Raw genomic sequence first — 24,387 nt, 5'->3', positions numbered from 1 at the left:
GTTCTGATCTCTCGCGCGGTGACTAAGCAGAAACAACGGCGAGAAGCCGCCCTGGTCACATGGCACGAGCACAATGGGCGGCGGGGCGGGCCCGCCGCGAAGGGAAGGGACGAGATGGGACGAGGAGGAGGAGGGCGGCGGCCCCGCTCGGCGACGCCCGGTACCGAGCCCCCGCCGCGTCACGCGCCCAACGGCCGCCGCGCTCTGCGTGCGCTGCGCACGCGCACCCGCCCCCGGAAGGCGTGAGCGGTGCCCCCTGGAGACGGGCGGCGGCACGGCACCCCGCGCGGGGGCGGGGCGACATGCGGAATGGGCGGGGCGACATGCGGAATGGGCGGGGCGACGCGGTGGGCGGGGGCGGCAGGGTGGGCGGAGGGTCAGGGGAGGTGGGCGGGGCGGTAGGGAGGGTGGGCGGGGCGGTAGGGAGGGTGGGCGGGGCGAGAGGCGGGGGACCCCTCGCCGGCCTCGTGGCCAAGGCCCTGCCTCCTGTTTAGATAGTGGTTGGGAAAGACCTTTGAGATCATGAAGTCCCACCATAAGCTCATCACCACCACGCCTGCTAAACCATGAGCCTCTACCCTATGAGCCTCGTTTACACGTTTCTTTAACACTGCAAGGGATGATGATTCCACCACTTCCCTGGACAGCCTGTTCCAATGCTTCACCACTCTTTCTCTGCCAAAATTCTTCCTAATACAAACCTGAACCTCCTCTGGTTTGCACCTTGGGGCCATTTCCTCTTGTCCAATCTGTAGTTATTTTGGAAAAGAGATTGACCCCTGCCTCGTTACAATCTCCTTTCATGCAGTTGTAGAGAGCGGTAAAGTCTCTGCTGAGCCTCCTCCAGACTAAATCCCAGCCGCTCCTCATAAGGTCTGTGCTCCAGCCCCTTCACCAGCTTCATTGCTGTTCTTTGGACACCAGCATCTTCGTGTCTTTCTTGTAGTGAGGGGCCCAAAACTCAACTCAGTATCTGAGCTGCGGCCTCACTGGTGCCAAATACGGGGGACAATCACATCCCTTGTTTGAGCCAGCAGCGAGGAGCTGCCAGGAGGATAGGAAGAGGAGTTCCTTAGTTATGAGTAGTTTGGCTGAACCTAGAAAATACCCTATTTTGTTTGTATTCCACGCCATGCTTCAGTTTGGGGCAAGGAGAAGGAGAACTCTTCTAGAAGTGATTCCAATGGGGGGCATTTGGAGAGCTGTGTAGAGCAGGATGTTATTGTGGTGTGCCTGAACATGTTGTTTTACACATATTTTCTATTATCTGCTCTCAAACTTAAGTCATGGCACTCTGTGTTTCACTATCAAATTGTAGCAGATAGAAGATGAGGTAAAAGGCCCTGAAGGACAATGAATGCTTATTTAGATTTGTTGTGCTTTCATTTTGATGAAACTTAATGTTTAATTCAGGCTACATCACCCCAGTTTCCTGCCAGCGGGTTTGAATGAAGATATGCAGGACAAGATGTGAAATGAGTCACTGCAGTGATTCAGGGCCGGGGTTTGGGTTCGTTTTAACACTAACTTGCTACTCGAACAGTGCACTGAGCATTGAAGCCATCCTGCGTTTCGGAGCAGGATGGGTGTCTCCTGTGTGTGACTCCCGTGGAGGGAAACACAAGCTCTAGGCCAGAGTTTCAATTACTATCATATATTTAATATTTTTTCCTTATACAAATACAGAATGTGTGGGACTGAAACGTACTGAAGGAAATGTGAACTGCAAAGTCATATATTTTTTTCCTTTTCTTTGAAAGAAAAGCCCAGAAAGACTAACCTGGCCCAGAGGTAAACTGCACAAACTCATAATTGCTGTGAACAGCTCTATAGCTGATCATGGCTTTGTCCATATTTACTCTAGTAGAGAATTCAGTCTTTCTGCTCCACCTCAGGCTTCCAACAAGAGGCCTCTCTTTTTTTTTCCATTTTTTTCTTTGCCCTTTTTTTCATTTAAGCATTTTTTCTCCTTTTTTCATTCTAATGGAGTCATGTTAAACTTGGGGATTGCAAAGCATTTTTACACAATACATTACAGAAATGCTCTGTCTAATGGAAATTTATATCAGTGAAAAAGAGTTCTTTCACAGCATGTAGGATTTGCTAATTTTTGCAATACTATGTATGATTTTCTAATTAATTTAGCTCTAGCAAAAAAAAAAAAAGCATCATTTAATGAATACTGTTTGGAGGAGAAACAAGAGCAGGTTCCGCAGGGCTTTATGCCACGCACTTGGTGCCCAGGGCTGCGCGCACACAGCTCCTGCCCACATTCAGTTCTGCCATCGGTCGCCTGCTGCTGCAGCGCGAGGGTTAGTGGCAGCGACAGAAGGGCGATCCATTCTGGATCTTGATCGATGATGTCTTTGCTGGTTCCCTCACTAAGACGCTCCGTATCAGTGAGAAATAGGAAAAGCAATGAATTTCCCGCACTCACTCTGTAATGCTGCAGGGAAAACACACTGTCCTGTCGGACCCAGCGCCACGGCTGTCACCTCAGCAGCGGGCGCCCTTTACCGATTGCCCCCATTTCTGGGCGCGGGGACCCGCGGGACGCAGCGCTCCGGAGCCACCGGGGCCCCGGGGGCGGCAGCGGGAGGCGGCCCCCGGCTCGGGGCGGTGCCGCCGCCGCCCCCCGCCCGTTGCCGCCGCCGCGGCCGGAGGCTCCCGGCTGATTGGCGGGCGCGGGCGGCGGCGGCGGCCGCAGCATGGGCGGCAGATCCGGCTTCTTCGAGGTGGGTGCGGGCGCCGCGGGCGGGCGGGATCCGCGCGGGCTGCGCTGCGCCCGGCCCTCTGTGACCGCTGCGCGCGGGGCGCAATAAAAGCGATCCGGAAAGTGGCGAGGTCAGCGCCTCGTGTGTACAGGAGGTGCTGAATAACGTACACCTAACGGATAGGAAGGATAATAGATCTCATCAACTCTGTAAACAGCCAGACTAACTCTCTTTCACAGAACAGACTGGCTAATACAAAAATTCTTCTGACCTGCACTTGCGAAGTGGCAGCAACGCTGATTCTACTGACTCTGTTTCTACAGGTTTACCTCAGCTTCTCCAGCACAAGACTTGCTTAAAAAGGAATACATTCTTCCCCATGTGAAATACAAACCAGATGCTCTTAAAGCACTAACTTTGCTTACAGTCAAAAATATTTGGAAAAGCAGCAGCTTGTTACCGTGACCTAAAAGTTGAGATTTTGCTTTCAAAGATAAAAAAGTTCATTTGAACATTGCTAATACTTAAGCAAAATAAGCTGTCTCTAGCCGGCAGGGGAGCGAGGTGGGTCCCTGCATGGTACCTCTCCTCTGCAACAAACACTTCCCTGGGGAACTTAAAGAAAAACGGCAAAGCTTTTCACTGCCCCCAGAGGCATTTTTATCACTGTCCCAAAGTTCTGTGAGACTGAAACTCAGGACCAGGCATACATGTAATATCTGGATTTCGCCAGTCAATGCCTGGTCTGTGGACTTGTTCACTGAACAGCATCTACACTTGCTCCTGGGAGACCTCAAAGCCTGGGCATCATTACTGTCACTTGCTTGTGCACACAGGGCAGTGATGTGACTTGCACCACCTCTCTAGGCAGAACAGTAGCAGCAGATCCAGGTCTTCTGAGACCTAAATCAAGTGTCCAGGCAACATTACTGCAAATACAGAATGCCTCATGAATTTACACATCAGCCTTGCATGTCTTCAATGTTTTTCTCTGTACAACAAGCGGGAGCAGATTTACCTAAATCATCAGCGAGGGGACTCTGTATGGCCCCCGCTGATGATCTAGGTGGCCATACCACCTAGACGTGGACAATGATGTCCTCAGTAGCTCTGAACAGTGGTGTTGCGTATCACTTTCTGTACTGCTCTTCCTACTGATTTGCTTTCTATTATAAATCCAAGAGAGCTTAGGATGTTGAATTACAATTCTCCTCACCATGCATTCAAAACCGAACTAGCAATAGAGAGAAGGTGCCTAGTCTCTCCTAAAGCTTACTAAGTGGAAAAAAAAATCCACTGATGTTACAAACGTTAGTATTCTCTGCATTGAAATGCTGTATGGATACTATTCTCTTTCTAAACCATTTACTCTTTATTGCTTTTTTGTAGTGCTTCCTTATAAGAATCACAAGGCACTTAATGAACACTAAACTGACAATGAATTTTTTATAAGATGACTGTTACCAGTTAAGTAGAGGTTTACTGGTAAAATATGTCTTCCTGTTTTGCCTGTGCATTTGCTCGTGCTTAGTACATAACCAGTTTCATAGGTCCCTAGGTACGTAGGAAGGACCTTTTCCATAACCATGAAAATGAATCGCCAGTGAACAGACCTACAAAAAGATGGGGAAGAATGTCAGACTGACTGTCAGTGCTCAGACACCAGCTATTCCCTTCTTTTTCAAGTGTCTTTCCCATTGCACAGAAAGACAGACACAGTTCATAAACAGGCATCACAGTATTAAAATGACTTTTAGGAGGCCACTGAAAGGCAGAGGCAGCTTTAGATGTACATATAAGTCCTTATTCTGAACTGACTCTGTTCAAACTTAGTACTGAGAACTATGAGCAACAACCTGATTAAGCAAAGGTATGAGCTATGTCATAGTAGTATGCAGTAGTGAATCTACTGCAAAAACAACAAAGTGGCTGAATGATTTGCCCATAGTTATTATGAAGTGTCTGTATTAGAACTGATACTCAAAGTCAGGTCCCTGGACTCTGAGACCTATATCTTAGTAGTGGCCCAAAGGTTTCTTATTCCATAATAATGCTGGAATTGTTTTTGTTTACTTCAGGTATTGGTGTGTTTCTAAAAACACCTCAAAGGTGATATTATCACTAATATCTCAGGATACATTAGTAAGAACAGCTACAGTTTAAAGAAATATGTACACAGTCTGCACATACACTGCAATTGACAATTTGAGGAGATTCATTTCCCAAAATTTAGAAATCTAAGTCATAGAGATATAAATATATATAATTAATATTCTTTAATAGTGTTTATTTCTCTAAATTGATTGGAGGACAACTCTCCAGTTTTATAACTAATTATACACCTTGTTCAAAAATTGCCTCTTTTTCTCATTTTTTTCCTAAAAATGCCATTTATGTGACCTGCTAAGATGTAAATGTGTGTGGTAGAAAGCTCTGAAGTTAGGCTAATGAATTCTACCCTTTCTTTCTACTTGACAAGTGCAGGTCTTCAAAAGCATTTAATACAAAGAAAATAGTATGGTTCTCTGTCTTCCCATAGGAAAGATACTTGAGCAAATTCACTCATACTGTAAAAATAAGTGTCATAAGAAGTATAGCTGTAATTTTGCTTTCTTATCTGTTTTGGATGGGAAATGGCTTTTGTGAGCAGTGGTAGCCAATGATGTTTTGGAATCATCACTCCCTGAAGATATATTGAGCTGACATAGGCATTAAAGCCTAAAAGCAATAATGCCCTCCCCCGTTGCTGGCATTCGAAGTTTCTGACTGTGATGAAATCCCTCTGAATGCAAACGGAGGGCAACTGCTGCCTAGCTGGCATTGCTGAGATGTCACAGCTACTGTTACAAAGGTTTCTCCCGCTTAGAGCTATGCTGCTTGGAGCCTGATGGAGCAAGAGGCCTGTGAGCAAGTGCCAGGAGCAGGACTGCCGGCCCATGGGGCGTTCAAGGGGTCTGTGTGCTCCAGGAGCTGCCCCGGGCAAGACAAGGCCCTACTCGAGACACCCACCTGAGCGGTAACTCACAGGACACTGCTTGTTTGAAGATTACCCTGCTCTTTCAAAATGTCTGCTCTGCTGCTATAGGGAACAGCAAGAATATTAGAACAGGAAAAAGATTAGGATATGGAGGGGCAAGGGGAAATTCTCTCTTTCTCATCTCTTGCCCATTTTCTGTACACTTAGCAACATTTTGTACAGTCAGTTGCACTGCTTCATCTAAGTGATAGGCAATTTATCCTTTTTTTCCTACAGAGTGGAAGAAAAGCTTTTAATTTTATATAGGAGAATGTGATGGTGAAACATTACTTGGCAGTGAGTACCTAAAGCTACTCAGGGTTTGAAGTCTCATTTTAAAGAAAATAATGGATTTTTTGAAGTATGTTTTAAGAAATGAATATAAATTTTCTATGCTCAGCCCTCAGTTTAAAGGCTCAAGACTTCCCAGGGCTTCCAGTCCTCCTACGTGACAATAGGCAGGAGACCCCTTGATACTTAGGCAAAAGAGAACAATTTCTCTCTCCAGTCTCTTCAGTTCTATGCCTAGAGCGTACGCTGGATGTGTACTGACATCCAGACACACAGTGATTCACAAAGGGTAGTAATGGAACGATTACAGATATTGGAGCTCAACGTTGCAAATCACAGTGCTGATGCAACAAAACAATTGTGATTTCAGGGAGAATTTTTAAACCTCCCCTGCCTGAATGTAGTTATTGCAGAAAATCATCACCATTAACCAGAGGCCGGAAGCAACAAGTATTCTATGTTGTGTATGGAAAAGACTATGGAATGCTATTGAAAACCCTGGATGTCCAGGTAGTATTGGGTAGGGAAAAAAAGAACAATCTCTCACTCCGCAGGAAGCAGAATTTTTCATTTCCATTATGATCATTTATGCACAGAATCATTAATATGGATTATTAATTCATGTATTAATCCCATTAATCCATATAAATGGATTCGTCTTTCTGAAGGATGCACGTTCACAGCTCTATACCTTTCTGTAACTGCACTCAGATCCAGGCCCACAGAGGGAGTTGGCTTTGCCATTGCCTTCAGGTTAGGCACCCAGCTCCCAGAGTAGAAATGGCAGTCTAGCTAAGTCACCTGAGTTTACTCAATTCTGCCTCTTCCTCTTCACTATCCCCAAAAGGATTGACTGCAGGGAAAAGCTGAACAGAAAGACAATGGAAGGGAGCAGTTCTTGAAACAGCCCACAAGTGGAAATTCAGGATTTCTTGTTGGTAAGGTACTATGCTTTAAACTGGAATACACTCTTGTAAGCTGGATTAAGGCCCTTAAGCTTTTAGATGCAAGTATGCCTAGCTAGAAAATCTAAAACAGGTGGAAGAAGTAAAAATGTGTTAAGAATTTTGGAAAACTGAGGAGCAGGAATTAGGAAACTGAGGAATAAGTATCTAGTGTGTTTGTAAACCTGTTAACGTTAGACATACTACAGAAGTGAAATCTAACCCTTGAGTCTGCATGTCAGTATCTCCTCCCTTTATACAAAGTTAAATAATGCAGTGGGATTCTGGCCTTATGAAACATAAGCCAATGGCTTTGGAGAGGAAGAGTTTTACTTAGTTTGACTCTTACAGGATAATGTACTGCGCTGCAAAGGTAAGAGGATGGAATCTGGCTTTGTGGCTAAACATTTGACTTTGTTCTGTTTTAAGTAGTAGTTTAGCTATGGAACTCCTTGTCTCAGGATAAAGTGGATGCTAAAAGTCTACACAAGTTTAAAAAGCAAGTGAATGCACCAATTAAAAATCCATTAAAAGCTTTAAAAACAAAGGTAGCACTTCTGGTGCTGGAGAATTGTGATCTCTATTGTCTGCGTGTCCATCTGCCCCTTCTCCCCCCTTGCTATTTTCTTGTCCTGTTTTATTATTTTGAGGCATCTCTTGTTGGATATATCAGAAAAAAGCAACACCAGGTACATCCTTAGCCTAGCCCCTGCGACTTTTCTCACATTGTAATGTTGCAGATGAAAAGTCCATTGTAGCACCAGCAGCATAAACATAGTTTTGAGTATAACTACACTTACAGCCATTTCCCTTTGGCTTAACCCCGTTTACTTCTAGAAGGTTATTCTTGATTTTCCCTAGATGCCTTTATCAAGGCATGCTTGTTTTCTTCAGAGATAACCACCAAAGAAGTCTAAGAGAAGTCTAAGGAAATGACTGATTCCATAGAAAAGGGAAGATGTTTAGAATGATTAAACTGTGGCAAACATAAGACTTATTTTTTTGGTGATCAAATTAAAGAAACCAGACATATAAGCACACTAAAAGTTAAAGAATTAATTTATTCTGCATTTCCCTTATTTTGGTCTGGTTGATTCCCAGACTGTAAAATAAGCATTTTTTTTTACTGAGTAATTTAAAAAGAAATCAATACAATATATGCTTATGTCAGTGCTCACAAAATCTCACCAAGATAGTTTACTTTCCTGAGTACAAATAGTTGCAAATAAAACTTCCAAGATGCACAGATGTGATAAGTGTGTCAGTACTTCTGTAATGATTGTCACATTGGTCTTAAACCTGTGTTGACACTTCAGCATTTTACATGGCTCTAAAGAGGGGGAGGCAATAGATTAACTATTTTTTTGTAATCCTGTTGAAGGGAAATTGTATCTTCAGATTTGTTTTTAAACACTGTGTCCACTCAACCGTTTTTCTCCACTGATAAACTACTTCTGCTATGAATAACAATTTGATATGGTTGGACCAGACAATCTTGAAGGTCTTTTCCAAATATAGTGATTTCATGATTCTATGAATAGTAGAATGTACTTTTCTCTGCATATGCTATAGATTTTTCTTTGCATTTTACCCATTCTAGACAAATAAAATCAAATCTTTTCCTCTTTTTTAAAGACAATTTCAGTCTTTTTTGCTTATGTACTAGAACAAATTTATCTTATAAACTTTGAAGGGGAATATTGATGGTAATTTCCAAAAGATTTTTAATTTATAGGTATCTTGCACGAATCTAAACATCGATTGAGGTCTACAAAAAATAGTCATAGAGAAGCTGTAATTTAAAAGGCCTTTAAAAATTCACCAAATAAGTGGACTGTAAAGTCATACTGCGCTAATGCAAGCCAACTGTCAGTACCCTATTGTGCTAAATGCTTTGAAAACGCATAGAGATTAAAATTCTCTGAGCCAAACAATTCATGTTTGAAAGCGATGATACCCATGAGTGAATGTTCCAAGAACAGAATGCTGGGTATCTAAAAACTACTGCCAAGCAATACATTAACCGACTTGGTGCTGAGCTGTGAAGACTGGAAACACCGTTTGGTGCTATGTGAGTGCATGGGGCTTGCCATTATGTTCAGAAAAGATAATATTTCTTAACCTGGATCAGGCTTTTCTGCCCCTTCTCTGTTGCAGGGAATATCTGAACTCTTTGGGGATGTTCTGTCGTAGCTAAGAAACATGAAAATTAGAAGAAACATTTACCTTGTTTTCACTCTGTCCTTTCACAGCTTTCCATGCAACGGAGCAGAATCTAAAGCCATATTCCTTTGTCCCTCTTCCTGAAAAAGGAAAGTAACTGAAAATAACTGAAATGTCTTAAGTTCAGGAAATTCAGATGTCCAAAAAAATTGAAATATTAAATAATTCAGTCTGAAAAGGACCTCTGTAAGGCATGTAGTCCAGCTTCCTGCTCAAAGCAGGTGTAACCAGATTGGAGCACATTGGGTCTGGGTCCAGTTTTAAACATCTCCAAGGATGGATATGCCACATCCTCTCTAGGTAACCTGTTTTTATGTTCAGACATCCTCATGGTGAAAAAAGTCCCTTCTATCCACTTAAAATATTGCAAATGGGGTCTGTTGCTTTTTGCTGTATCACTGTGTACCTCCGAGAAGAGCCTGGATCGTCTTCTCTATATGCTCCTATTAGGCTGTTGAAGTAGGTCAGTATAGGTAGTTATACCAGTCTGGCACTTCAGAGAGACACCCTGGAGTGGAACCAAATAGCAGTGTAGCAGGTCTTGGCTGATTTTTTTTTTTCGCTCTGTTTTCAAAAGTTGAGAGAGGCACTTCTACATTTGCATACATTTACCCCATGGAAGACCACAGAAAAAAAGAAAATGCTCTATAATCTTCAGTCTGTGCATAATGAAAATAGCTCAATTAAAAGATAGTAGGTGGCAGAAAGACAATTTAAAACACTTCAAAGTTGGTTTGGAGAGGATCTCTGGTACAGACACTGAAAGTGATAGACTAAATCTCCACCTGGAGAAGTCTGGTCTAATTTGTGCATGCTATGTCATGGGAAGGAGACTGCTAAGGCTGTGGGTGCTGTTGCAGTCTATTGGGTAACCCTGTGGTATTCACTAACACAAAAATTTGACATATACCAAAGGGTTCACTGCAGCAACTCAGCATCAGAAGGGATGAAAAGTGGTTTAGAGCTTCCAAAGCACCAGTTTTGTGGACTGCAAAAGATGGAATGCTATAGTCTTAGAACACTCTCTTAGGAAGGAAATCCCTTTCATTTGTTCCTCACAGCAGATTTCCATGCACAGAGACAGTAGAACTTGAAATTCCTGGTATTTCATAACCCTTCAGAATGAAGGAGTATTCCAGGTATTTTCCTTCAGAATGGAGAGAAGAAAAAAAAAGTAATATCCCAATTACCAGTCACATCTTCATTATGCATCATGAAGAAGGGAAAGTGCCTACCTGCCTGAACCCCTCCTATATCTTACAATGCAGAGGCAGAGCATTTCACTGCATTAGTATCCGTTGTGGAGAAGACTGGAGCTGACACTTCTGTCAGAAGTGCTCTATTGCTGCACCAACAAGAGAATGACAACTTAGGATAAGTACAAGAAGGAAATAAGATACTCTAACCAAGTGATCTCTTCAAAGCAACCCTATTAAAAAGATACTGGACTATGACTTCTATTTTTAGTTAGGAATCATATTTAATGTTAATCTCTTCCCTTGGTCAGTTAATTCCAAACATGCTAGGCATTCATTTAAAAAACCCAGCAAACAGTTTGGTACTGAATAATGATAGTCACAATCACTTGGTGTGACAGATAAAGTTTGAACTTTTAGCTATGCAACAAATCCACATTGGCTTGGCTGTTGACTAAAATTTTAGTGTTTTTGTCAAAATCTAATAGGATCACTGAAATACTCCTACTCTTTCCTTTTCCGGGCTGTAATGACACTACTGGTAAGCATTAAGAATGATAATATGTAGGTGATCTGAAGAGGCAAGAGCATCTCTGAATATTCCTGTTAAAACTTCTATAGGATTTTTGATCTTTAGTCGCTTTGTTCAATATACCTGCCTATATTTTCTCTCCACAATTATCATGTTCTGGAAACAATGCACATGAATCTTCAAGATGTATATACTCAATATTTGCTTACATACATACACACATATACACGCATATATATTATTATTCCTTGTCAAATTGCCTTTCAAAAATTCTGAAGGTCAATCTCTTCCTTAGTGACACCTGTGAAAACTGTCCATCCTTGTTTCCTTCTTTCCCCCTAACGTTAAGGGCCACCCCAGCATATATATATTTTATAATACACATATACACACACACACATATGTACATGTATCTATGCAATGATTTAGCCAATTCTGCTTAATAATTACTGTTTTGTATCTTCTCAGGTAGAAATCCTTGACTGGAAGACAAAGAAACAGCTATGCTTCCTAGATAAGGTAAAACAAAAATATGTTTAAAATGGTAGGTGACTAAGTACATTTTGTGTTTGCAAAAAGTTATTTCATCTCCTGAATGAAAGCCTTTCTTTGGCCTCTGCAGAGGCAGCAACCACACACACTTCTTTACACTGCCTGCAGAGTACAACCCTTTTTCAGAAAGCACTCTTGGGCAAAAAGCTCAACTTGAGCTGCTTCACTAAGGCAGAGACAGCTTTGCTGTATTCACTCACAAGCCATCATTGCTGTTGTGCTAACCCTTGATCACTGCTACGGTAGCTGTTTCTAAAACAAGAGCCACAAACTAAATCCTCCCTTTTTCCTTTAAGAAGTACTCTGAAACATCCATACCAACCCTAGATAGGTACAAGAAGGTTGTCAAATTCACCTTTCTACTTGAAGTCTGAATGGTCATCTTTCAAAATGTATCTGATACGTATGATATTCTTTGTTGCCTAGGTTGAATCAAATGCGACAATCAGGGAAATCAGATTGATGATTCATAAATCATGTGAGTATAAGTTATAACAGTTAACATCATAACAGAATACTGAATATATAAGTAAGATGCAATTCCAGTTTGGAATGTTTGTTTCGAAATCGTTTTTATCATACTTCTTTTCTTTTTCCTGCTGTGTAATTTCTGACAGTTTCTGACAATTTCTCACATTCCATCATAATATAAATAATCTTAAAAATTTTCAAATAAATTATTTTCTTATTGTGTTGCATTCATTATAATAGTTAAATCTAAAAACAAGTATCGTAAATCACACAATTCTATATGGTCTTGCAGATCCTCAGTGGTATCCGGCAAGGCAGTCGATAAGGCTGGATCCAAGTAAGTACTCAGGAAGACTAGCTGTGGGCAGTGGGCTGGCATAAAAAGTGCACTTTGCACAGGTATTAGGGTTTAAGAATAAGTTTCCAGCTATGCTGATTAGCCCTGTGAAGACCGAAGAAAATCCAGAACAAATTTAATTCTTTGAAAGTATTGGACCGAGTTCCCCCAAGGTATCTGGTGCTTGGCAATTAACTCAGGGGCTTGGACATTGTTCTAATGCACTTGGCAACTACTGAGCATCTCTGCTTCGAAGTCAAGCAGCTCAAAATTTAGGTCCAATTTTTCCCCAGCTGCACTGAAATGATGCCCACAGTGATGCTTAGCTGGGAGTACTAAGATGGGCTATGAGTTATAGCTGTCAGTTCACATAATCCTCTGCTCTCAGGCAGGAATTACAGTTCTTCTGGAGTAAGCTGATGCTAAATACATTACCACGGATATAGGATTTGCTGACATAGCTTGATTAATTTGGATATAGGTATTGCTAACAGAAGTCTCTTAGTACACTGACTTGGTGCACAAAAAAAAAGTCAAATTGCAAAAGAGTCTTAACATGTTAACATTCAGTATGAAGTATAGCATTTTATTTGTTTTTGCTTCTACTTAACATAATTTATATATTCCCATAAAATTGTGCTAATTGAAATTAATTCATTGTGTAGAATCTGTACATGGAAAATAGGAGCATGAGTATCCTATTTCCTTCCACAAATATCTACTTTGTCAGACACCCTCAAAGGATTTGTGTTGTGAGACTTGCTATAAAAAATGCTGGCCTCCTGACAATTCCCCAAAATTCTAGAGTTTAAAGTTTGAACACCACCTCAAGCAGCTTAAAGCTGGTATGCATCTTGTAGATCAAATTCCTAACATGGGAAGTTCAACTTAAAGAAAGCGTCTGACAATACCCAGAATATACAAGATGTTACAAAGCAGGGAGAGAAAGAGTCTCGTCTCTGTCTTACCTCCTTTCCCCAGGAGCAGGCCAAAGTCCTGTGGAATAACCCCATACTTAGTTGCTTAGAAAGAAATGAGGAAATAAAAAGCTCTTTAAGAAGGTCTTCCAATCTCAGCTTATGCCATCTTTGGTGTGTCTGGTGATGAGCAAGGAGAAGCGAGCAGAGAAGGAGGTTCAGCTGTGAAGTGCACTGCATGGCAGTTGCCCATCAGCAACTTTTGCTGTATCCATGAAGAAGCGAGTCTAGCAGGCTGGGCTGGCAGATAGGACTGAGAATTCTCCTCACTGTTTAGATGTGAGTAAGAAGACTTATATGTGATTACTAAGATAAATCAAAGTTAAATACAAGCATTTTTAGTTCATTATTGAGATTCCAGTGAACCTGTGTCAGGTCAAAGAGTCTCACAGATTGGTTAAAGCACAATATAAGGCTAAGATGCTACCGAAGTTGACTTTAATTTCACTGAGATGTAACTACTTCTTTCCTTCTTAGAAGGAAAGTCCCTGAGAGATGAGGAAATCCTGCAGCACCTCCCTGTTGGCACAACTGCTACCTTATATTTTAAAGATTTAGGGCCACAGATAGGATGGACTACGGTGAGCTATGATACAAGTCCAAGGCATTTTAAGGGGTATTTCTCCATTAATAATCAATACATCACGTTCTGTCCCTCTCCAATATTTCTGCATGATGACTGCTCTAAAAGTGGATGCAGGCAATGAATCCTCATCACTTCAGTTCATTTAACCAGAGAAACCAGTAGCAGAATATTTTGAATGCCTAGTCCCCTGGAGAGCAGCAGTGAATTTGCTGCAGGGTAGCCTGGCTCTACTGAACTAAGCTGCCGCGTCTCTCACAGATTGAGATGTCTAATGCAGAACCATTGGCAACTAGGTGTCTAACTGTCCTTGAGGATCTGGTTCAGAGGATTTATATAACTTCTCCTCTCAAAGATCAGGATTGTACTCACATGAGTTTTCCTGCAGAGGCATGTGAGGTTTTCCATTTCTGCAATTCAACTAACTTTAAGAGGAAAATGCATGGAAGTTAAATCAGCTGTCTGTGTGTGGCTCTGCCCCAGGATGCTAATGGCAGGCTTCTGACAGCTGATCATTTCTGCAGTATTAGCAGTCGTCCAAGAAGGCTGCACACATTTAGTCCCCTAATTCACAGACTCACTCCATCAGAGCTCACTCAGCAGGTGAAACAGCACTGCTGTTTATGCACAGAGGTGACCTTGCAAGGTCTTCTGAGTCTCCACAACACACATGCTATCTGCTAGTCCCAATTAAACAGCACAGCACAAAGCAAAAGGCATCCACTAAATTAAAGGCACATGTAGCAATTTCTGGCTATGCAACATGAAATAATATCTTCTGTGTTAATGACAAATAGCAAAAACAATACTGATAAAAGGTAAAATAAAAAAAAATATTGTTCTATTAGACTAAATCCCTGATCATTACTTTGGATATTCTGCTGATAAAACAGGCAGCTGCTAAATCACAATCTTAAAACGAGGAAATAATTATGCAGACAATGCAGATTCAAGGTGCACATGCATTAACATACACCAAAATATCACAGAGTACCACCAGTCAACCTGGACCATTTCATTATTCTTCATTTACACTCTGCTCTCCCTGTCCTTTAAGCTACTTCGTGTAAGCTAAGAAATACTTCAGTTTTATGAAATAAAAAGACAAACTTCTCATCTACAATCAAATCATACCTTTGCCAGAAAAAATGCAGGTTCTATTACAAAAATGGATGATAATACAACTGTTCTGAGTGTGAAAGTAGCTCTAAACACATTAGAGATCAGTGAAACTTTGACAGAAATGCACAAAACTTCCCTTTTTTCTACATAACTGAGGTATTGACCTACCTTACACAGTTATAGAAGAAGAAAGTGAAATTATTAAACCTTGGTTCAAAGTCAACCTCAATTTAAAGTGATATTCCTAAGAAATTCATTTGAAATAAAATTAAGCTAGATAGTAGCTTATTTTGATTTACTTTCTTTCTTGTTCTTTTTTAAACAAGAGATTATTTGAATACAGAATGACTTGGCTGTTTCCTGTGACAAAATGATTCCAGCTCTGTATAAATGCACAGCATATACATGTTATCATGTGTGTATGTGCTATGTTAACTGTTCATACAAATCATGTCATATGTCATACACAAAACATTTTTTCCATTTAAACAAAATCATTCATTTGAAAAAAAAATCCCTCTTTTTTCAAGATAAATTCCTCATCAAGTTTCTTTTTTACCTAAAATAAAGCAATAGTTTTTGAGGGCATGAGCAGGGCAGTTGTGTAAATGTAACATGCATGTACATTTATCATGAGCTTTGGGTTGCCACAATAACATGTTCTTACCCATATTGTGTCAGCTGCACTGACTATGGCTGTAGTTTTGTGCAATTTGCAAATGCAATGCAAATGCATTGCAAATGATTTAAATGCATGTCTGCAAGTTTCATGTCCTGTTCCCAAACCTGCTACTCTCCCCTTGCCTCTCTAAGTGCCTCTCTAGTGGGTCAGTGGAGGTGTTTATCCCACTGCATTACCTATTATGAAGAAACCAAAGCACAAGTACCATCTGATTCAGCTGTCTAATTATTCTCTCTCTTTTTGCAGGTATTTTTGATAGAATATACAGGTCCATTGTTCATCTATTTTCTGTTTTATTTCCGCATGCCTTTTGTCTATGGCCTGGATGAGAGGTTTACATCAAGCCCACATCCAGTAGTTAAGTAAGTCCATCTGCAGGCCTTGAGCAGTATTTCTTGTTAGTGATGCAGTTTTATTCCAAATGTCTTGCCACACTTGTTTCTGTAAGCATTCTTAAATGCTTTTGTCTTGCTGTTTTTAGCTTGGCATGTATCTGCCATTCTTTCCACTACATGAAAAGGTTGATTGAAACAATATTTGTTCATCGGTTCTCCCATGGGACTATGCCACTGAGGAATATTGTGAAGGTAAATTGTGACTGAATCTATCCATAGCCCCCTTATATATATTCAGCCTAGCCACCCTATGCACTGCTGCTGCAGTACAGGTTTGTTGGTGTGGCTTTCGTAGTAATGCACAGAAAACTTCCCCATAAATCACTAGTTCTTTCAAAATATTTCTTATTGTATAACCACATGTTGTCATACTATTACTTACATTACAATTTTCTCATTGCTTTCAGAATTTCATACCTTCAGCATTCCCTTTTATGCATTCCCCAGTAGCTCCCTGGGTATGAAGGGTTTAGTAACAATCTCAACTATTCAGGTAGTAGAGAAAAATACATTGCTGAAAAATCTGCTTTTTATAGCAGTTATTTTACACCTTGTTCCCTCCAACACTATCTTTACCATTTAGCAACTGTAAATTTAGCTTTACTTGTTCCAGCACAAAGCAGCTTGGCTATTCTGTATTTTCTTCTTGTGGCTTGGACACGCACCCCAACGTTGGCAGTGCTGCTACAGTGCAGGGTGGGTGTTAGGCTGCAAACCTCCTATTGCCTAGATGTCTGCAAGGCAGTGCAGTAGACTGTGTAGTGATTCATGAACTCATTATTTAAGAATGTTCACAGCAGAACACATTGTTATTCAAAATATGTTTTATGCTCTGGAAGAGAGCAGATTATTATCTATAGCTGGAAAAGTACATACTAAGATATCAGTAAACGGGTATTCAATACCTTTTATTTACTCTGTCCCTTGGAATTTACACTGTGGCAGTGATACTTCCAGCAGCTGAAGCTCTGCATTGTGGCTAACTCGTTACAGTTGTGCAGCAGCTCTATAATTCTGGCAACAGCTTCATGTTGCTGAATGGAAGGAGGGTCTAGAGCTAAGCAGTAACCTTAAAAAATTCCCCCCACCAACTTACTGTCAGCATTTTCTGAAGCAGAGGGATGCGTGGGTTCTGAAAAGGCTAGTAGCTCCCTTCAGGGTTTGCTCTTGACACACAGTAACTAATGCATGCTGAGCAGCAGATCTGTGAAGTTAGAAAATCTTTACTTTGAAAAAAATCTGTACAGTGCAATAAATCCTCATTTATCCCTGCCATCTCTGACAACTGTTCCCTTCAAACCATTCAAACTGTAGTTGCTAAAACTGTCAATTTTGCCAGACATTCTGAACACTTTTACTTTCTGCCTTCTCAAGTTCATGTTATTGGCTTTCATCTGTGAAGTTGTTCATAGTTCTTCCTCTTCCTGCTTAGCAGTTTTATGATTACACTGACTTTAATGGTGTTATTCCTGAATTGCACCAGTCAGAAAAATATCACACACTCTTCCCTTTTCTGTCTCACATACAGATGGTAGATTAAACTTTAAGTGTATCATCACATGCATAGCAGATTGTTTTTTTCCCCAAGAGGAGTGAAAAGCTACCCCTAAAAAGAGACACTCTAAGCCTTGATAAGCGGAGATCTGAGAAAGGAATTGATGATATTCATGATTTTCACACTCTTTGTCTTTGTTTCACAAAAAGAAAATATGAATAAATAGAAAGATAATAGAAGATGCAGAAAAAGGAGAAAGCCAAAGCAGAAGAGAGAAAGCAAGTCCTACCAGACTATCATAATATAATTCTTTCTAAGATATATCATTTTGTTTTTAGGCAAAGGTGAGGTGGAATTTTATTTGGATTTATCTGATTATCTGGGCTTTAGGAAAGAGCTGATTTAGGGTTAGCAAAATAGTGATTAAATCAGAAATGTTATGGGGATAAAGGAGCTAACTAGAAGAAAGATGACAGTGGTTGTACCAGGATAGTTTCTGAGAATGTTTTAGTAACACCCATCTGGATGAGGGTGGAAGAAATTAGCTTAGCGAGAAAGGAACAGTTTGTGGATAGGCCCCTGACTAAAAATGCTCAAAACTGGAGTCTTTCTTTCAGCTCTGCTGCTTTTCCTGGGAAAATGAGAAGGCATTGTGGAGAAGTCACTTAATCTCTCTGCCTCTTTGTCTCACTAGTAATTCATGGTTAATATTTTGTTCTTCCTCATAAATTGAATTAATCCCAGAACACAGACATAACATGTTTACCTGGTCACACCCAAAGAGGCCTCTGGCTGCTTCAGTGGCTCAGTTAATTCTGAAATGGTGAAAATGCAACAGAGTGTTTGATGCAATTGCTTGCAGCAGCAGGGCTGGTTACCCCTCACAGCAGCATTTTCAGAAAAACGTGCTGTCAGGTACTCGGCAAGCAGCTAGTGCGGACTGCAGATGCTGAGGTAATCACTTTTGGGGTATTATTGCTAGAAGTGCAGTTTTGCTATATACAGCAGAAAAACCCTGCAAAATTCCAAGTCAGAAAAGAAGTTCAATTGGGAATGCAGTGATGGGTGTTTTGCCTTTGTGGGCAGAAAAGGAAAGCTGTGAAGGAAAAAGCAAGATTTAGAAATGAGTAAGGTATGGGGCCCTATGAGAAGGCCAAGAAAATGCTGTCACCTGGAAGACTGAGAGGATGAGTATTTTACTCAAAAGCAAAGAATATGAGAGAAAGAATGATAGGAGGAAAAGAACAGAAGTGGTAAAGGGTAGGTAGAGAGCTCAAATCTGGTTTTGCTCAATTTTGATGAACTAAACCTGCCCTGAAGTACTAGAAATTACGACACCAGGCTTGATCAAGGAAAAACCGCAACTGATGAGAGACGTGATCTTTAAGTGGTTAACAGAGAGACAAGGGTTAAAAAAGTTTGCCTGCAAGAGAAGAGCACCTAGAGGTAAGAGTGTAGAAAAGAAGAGGAAGGGCTGAAAATTGGCCTCCCTTCTACCCACGGAAGGTAAGGAGGAGCAGGTAACCTGTCATTAAGATACTGAAAGGGTGACGAGTGTCAGGGGGAAAAACAAACACACACACACACACACACACGAGACAAAATCAGGAAAACCAACCAAGAGATAGAGACCCTTGCTCTAAATAGCATCCTAGTGGGGTACAGATTCCCAGCCTAGGTACGCACTGTAAGATTTGGTTGGGAAAATATCCCTACAGCCACTACTGTGACCCGTATTGCCAGAATTCAGAGAACAGAAACTGGATCATGGAAAGGCAAGAGCAGCAGCAGAAGGACAACCCCCACTGAGAAACCCGTAGGGTCAGGCATGAAGGCTTTGTAGAGGAAACGTTAAAGCATAGGAAGAAAGGGAAACTGATGGGATGGAGGAGAAAGGGAAGGGCAAGATATTGGCCAGTACAAAGCAATAAGCAGGGAAGAGACCACAGTGTGTAAGACAGGTTTTATAAAGTCTCTGTGGTTCTCAAAACCAGTCCATTTTCAATATACAGTCTTTATGACACAGGATCTTTGGCCAAATGGCTTGCCAGACAAGAGGAATTTATTTTCAATGCGAAGATCATGCTTTCAAAAAGTGCTTATAAACTAAACAGCTCAGATATTTGAGAAGAAATCATACTCTACAAGCACTACTTCCCTGCTATTTCCTGTGGTCCCCTGCAGTTTTACAACACTTAGCCTTGTCATTTTTCATTATATTATCTACAACATGAAGGATCAATAGTTCTTGCAGCAAATACTGGCCTAGCAGTTAGCATTGATTTCCCATGGCAAATGCGATGGTTAAGTATCCTAACATTAAAAATCCTAAAGCAGAAAAAAATTCCCTGTTTTTCAGAACTGCTTGTATTACTGGGGTTTTGCTGCTTGGCTTGCTTATTACATCAATCACCCTCTTTACACCCCTCCTTGTAAGTATCAGAATGGCTCTCAATTAGTATTATATACTTATATTAGTTATATATTAGTCCTAATCATCACTAAATATTTTGTTTTATAGCCTATGGAAGAAAACAGATAAATTTTGCTGTGATCATGTTTCTGGTAGGTCTGTTTCTTCCCTTTTTTTTTTTTAATATTGAATCATGCTTCTTTCTTTCTTATGTTATATAAGCAGAGCAGTGGATAGGATAAGCAAGTACTTAAAACTAGGACAGTTGGACATACTACTGAAGTCAATCAGCTGCAAGCAGACCTTACCTGTTCTGCTTTAATGTCTCCCCCTTTCTAATGTGAAGATTTTGATTGAACATCCATTCTGAGACTAGGCTATTTACCTGCTGGAATACCTCTCATGGTTTTTAAAACAATCCTTTATCCCTGTCATGTGTTTAAAAAACAGTGAATTTTATGAACTCCTTTATTGCTAAGGATCACAAAGGTCGTAAAAGTCAGAGAAGTGGGCATCCAAGAAATTATGCTGCTGTTGAATTTCAAGGAGAGATTTTTTTTTTTTTTTTTACAGCTTGCCTAATGAAGCAAAATCCTTAAGTCAATGTCTGTTCATTCTCACGGTGCTTATGACCATTTTATACATAGAAACAACAATAGTCTAGCAAGAAAGACAAGCTCATTTTTAACTTTAGAATATCAGCTGTTAATTTGCTTTGAGAAACTAATGATCTAGAAATCTAGAAACTAAAGAATCTCAAAGCAGCCTCCAAGCATGAATTTTATGAGTTAATAATCTATTTCCATTTTATAAAGAGACTATGTAACTGGAAGTACAGAGCTGGATATGAAACCCCAGAATTCTGACCACCAGTCATTTGCTTTAATAATTATACTTTGCAGACATTGAAGACTGTCTATGATTATATTAACAAGCCATTTCAATATACTTGCCATGTAATTGATTGAGGAAGCATTACTTAAAAGCATTGGAGAATATTGGATCAGTTAAGTTTTATGGTTCATATCAATAAATCTTCAGAGAAGAAAACTATTATTTACCTTTAATAACTTTTGAAATATCAAAACTGTCCAAATCAACTTTTTTTAGTGTTTCTAGAAATACGAGTACAATCTAAAGTATTCACTGGATCTACTTTTATCCTCTTTGACTTACTACCTTTAGACCTCATGGGGACTGTGTAAAGAGTAAATTTGACCTTTTGCCTACTAAGTCCACTTTTGCTGACAAATCTTTATAGCACAACGTAGCTTAATATTTGAAGTGAGGATGAACAAAATTATTATTCAATCCTCTTATTAGTAAGCAATCTTGGTTAAGGACATTTGTTAAGACACTAACTGCTATTATTTAGTTTGGTTTCACAATAGATTTTTTTACTTTTCTAAAGTATGCCAGGAACTAACAAAGAGAACAAGAATAAATAGAAGGGAAACTTTTTTTTTTTTTAACTCTGTTATGGCTTTTCTTTTAGTTGTGTGAAGCTGGGAATTTTTCTATTCATGTTGCCCTCAGTGACCTCCGGAGAGATGGTAAAAACTGCATTATAATTTTTCACTTTTGTGTATCCAGGCAGTACTTCCACAGTTACACACTCTCATGAGAGGCCTGATCCTGGAGGGTGTTGATACTCTGCAGACAATTGCTTGTGGGAGTGTAGGCTGTTCAGCATGGCAAACATTGGATTCTAGGGAAGACAGAAAGAAACCCAACACCTGACTCTTAAATAAAACTTCTTACCTTACTGTAAATTTTCTTTGTTTAGGGACAGATTGTTCTGGGGAGCAGTTATACTAGTTACAGTGGTGGTGCAAAAGGAGCAAGTCTTCCAGGGCAGTGAGCAAGCAAAAGCAACTTGACTAGCTGCTGCAAGGGGCACAAGATCATGCTGCAGGGCAGGGGTCCTTGTGCAATAGCCAAACGTGTTCTGTTTAGTAACAGTGTCTGTCAAAAAAACAGTTCTGAGATGCTCTGAGAACACTTATATTTCTGAAGTCTAAAACATACTTGAGGTACGTCTTATGGGAGTGACTGTGATCCAAGGCCACAGCTGCAAATATGATGCGGATGTCTTCCAAGTGCTGGGACACTTCCGTACAGTTATTCTATGCCTTCCTCTGGGTCCAGCAGATGTCTTGTTTTCCCATGTCCTGCTTGTCCCAATGGCAGTGGTGAAACCCATGAGTAGGCAGATTTGGGTTTTCATTAGAGAACGCTGCAATTTACCTAGGAGTGTCAGTATCTTTTTATGATTTTTTTTTCTAATTTATAGGATCCAGAACCCGTAAAATTCCATATCCAACAAAGAATCCATTCACATGGCTGTTCTTCTTTGTATCTTGCCCTAACTATACATATGAGGTATGTATTTCAATCTAGATGCTAAGATTTTAGTTTTGCTGGGTGTGTTCTCATTTCTGCTGGAATGTTAAATACAGAAGGAAACTTTAAGACAGTTCAGTACAATACATTTAGCCTCTTCCCATAAACCCCATGAAATTTCTTCAGACTGGAACTTGTCTGTTCTTTCTCTCTCCCCTTGATGCATTACTTACTGACCGCACCTTAGAGCCTCCAGACCCTGAGCCATGCCTCCATGTGGCTGCTGGCCAAGATGCAGACAAGGAACATTTGGAAACAGGGAGACTGACACTGTGGGTGTGCTGCAATGAGGGAATGGAGGTCCATATGAGATTTACAACACGAAAGAGTATTCAGGAAGACAGTGGACAGCTAAATAGGAGAGACTATGACAGAAAAAAATGGGGAAACTGGAGTATGAAACTATCTACCAGGTCTACTTGCCCAGTCTGTGAATTACACAGTTAAAGAATAACTTGTGTTGGTGGTGGCTATTTAGAAGATTAACTCAGTGAATCACCTCATATTCTCTAATCAGAAACAAAACTCCTGGCTCAGGTTAAAAGCAGTTAAAACCAGTGCAGCTCAAGGTAAAATGCACTCTTGTGCAGAAAGACTGCATGAAGTCTTGACTTTAATTAACAGATGTTAATGAGAACAACAATTTGGCCTAATGCCATTGAAAATTGCCATCCCTAACAATGACAGAGGAGCAACAAAATCAAAATTGACAGAGAAAGTGAAAGGAAACTATCCTGTAATGCGTAACATTTTACTCATGATAATTACTATGGAATCAAACATTAAGGTTTTGTTCGGTATAGCAAGACACTGTTCACTTTTTTGGCTAAAAGCTATCGATACTAGAAACTGATTTGGCTGACCGTCACTTTTTATTTATCTGTGTTAGGACAAGGTTGTTTTTGGTCAATTGAGACATAAATGCAAATGCTGCCACCAGAAATATTTTTCATTTCCTTGGCCAAAACAGGTTGGGACATGGATCAGTTTCACTATCATGACTCAGTGTGTCCCAGGTGAGTAATGTTTTGGTACTGCTCCCTGAAGTGTTGTCAGCATAAAAGCATATGTTGTTACCCTGATAATGAAACATTACCTGTTTTATTCTTTCCTTCCAGTGGGGCTGTTCACCTTGCTTTGCTTCATTCAGATGACAATCTGGGCAAAGGATAAACATTACACCTATCTACGAGAATTCAAGGACTATCCAAGTCTTCGAATGCCAATTATTCCTTTTTTGTTGTAAAAAAAAAAAAACAGATTATTTGGATTATTGCATGGAACTTCAAAAGAAAAGCTCATGGGCTCTTTTCATTCAAAAACCTCCTGTCAAATAAGTGAATTAATTAGATTATTCTGATGCATGTTGAATCACTACTGCTTGGGAAAACTGTATAGCTTGAAAGCTGTACTTCCTTACCCTCGAGAATTCTGTAACTCAGGAGCACTTCTGAAAAATCAAATTCTATTGCTTAGCTGGTAGTCGAAGACCACTGCGATGGGTCAGAGATAAGAAGAAGCTTGTGCTGAAAAGCAGCTCCAAGTTTAGCAGCAGTATTCAGCAAGAGCAGGAGCTAACCCCGCTGGCAGGAGCGCTTCCCCGCCAGCCACGGCAGAGCTCATCAGAGCCCGCGGGCTCTGCTGGCCTAACGCAGCCCCACGTTCCATTTCTTCAGCTTCAGGTGCTTTGTGAGAAAGAGCACTACCAAAGAGTATGAGTGGTTCTTGGAATAAAATAGGCAATATCTCAAATACCTAATTTAGATCTAATCCATAATTTGCCAAATTAACATAAAATAAGAAGTATTTGTGAATCCTGAACTTTTTTTTTAATGTCTTCTCTATCAGTAAACTGTATACTAGTAAATATGTTTTATAAGATCTAATCTATGCTGAATCTGTGGTATTTGATGGACTGTTTTCATATAGCAAGTCCGTATGACACTAAAGGACATTTTAGCTAGCCTTTTATGTCAGCATTCTCTGAATAATTTTCAATGCCCTTTGTAAACACACTCAGTGACTGATAGTCCCCAGAATG

At 40.4% G+C, this 24,387-nt stretch overlaps 1 protein-coding gene across 3 annotated transcripts; it reads left to right on the top strand.

Moving 5' to 3' along the window:
• Positions 1-23,753, top strand: LOC104569176 (very-long-chain enoyl-CoA reductase). 3 transcript variants are annotated; one of them, XM_088524514.1, is made up of 13 exons: positions 1-160; positions 11,385-11,435; positions 11,895-11,946; positions 12,232-12,276; positions 13,731-13,834; positions 15,887-16,002; positions 16,122-16,227; positions 19,890-19,962; positions 20,052-20,095; positions 21,439-21,496; positions 22,237-22,325; positions 23,317-23,362; positions 23,465-23,753. In XM_088524514.1, the coding sequence occupies exons 1-13, from the start codon at positions 74-76 to the stop codon at positions 23,590-23,592; spliced, it is 999 nt and encodes a 332-aa protein (XP_088380640.1). In that variant the 5' UTR covers positions 1-73; the 3' UTR covers positions 23,593-23,753. The 3 variants fall into 3 exon arrangements, with proteins under 3 accessions (XP_088380640.1, XP_088380642.1, XP_088380641.1); XM_088524515.1 differs by lacking the exon at positions 1-160 and adding an exon at positions 2,693-2,735; XM_088524516.1 differs by lacking the exons at positions 15,887-16,002; positions 16,122-16,227.
• The last annotated feature ends 634 nt before the right edge of the window (positions 23,754-24,387 follow it).

This window comes from Tinamus guttatus, unplaced genomic scaffold (assembly GCF_059628265.1).
Source record: "Tinamus guttatus ecotype Peru unplaced genomic scaffold, ASM5962826v1 Tinamus_guttatus_pri_ptg000211l, whole genome shotgun sequence".
Lineage (NCBI taxonomy): Eukaryota > Metazoa > Chordata > Aves > Tinamiformes > Tinamidae > Tinamus > Tinamus guttatus.
This window is presented reverse-complemented; position numbering and strand designations above follow the sequence as displayed.

What these genes read in the sequence shown, in the direction of transcription:
- LOC104569176 (XM_088524514.1), top strand. Translation starts at nt 74, where the DNA reads ATGGGCGGCGGGGCGGGCCCGCCGCGAAGGGAAGGGACGAGATGGGAC. An exon ending in GTCGATAAGGCTGGATCCAA is followed by an intron (nt 12,277 to 13,730) that starts GTAAGTACTCAG and finishes TTTCCTTCTTAG; the next exon opens with AAGGAAAGTCCCTGAGAGAT. An exon ending in CACAGATAGGATGGACTACG is followed by an intron (nt 13,835 to 15,886) that starts GTGAGCTATGAT and finishes CTCTTTTTGCAG; the next exon opens with GTATTTTTGATAGAATATAC.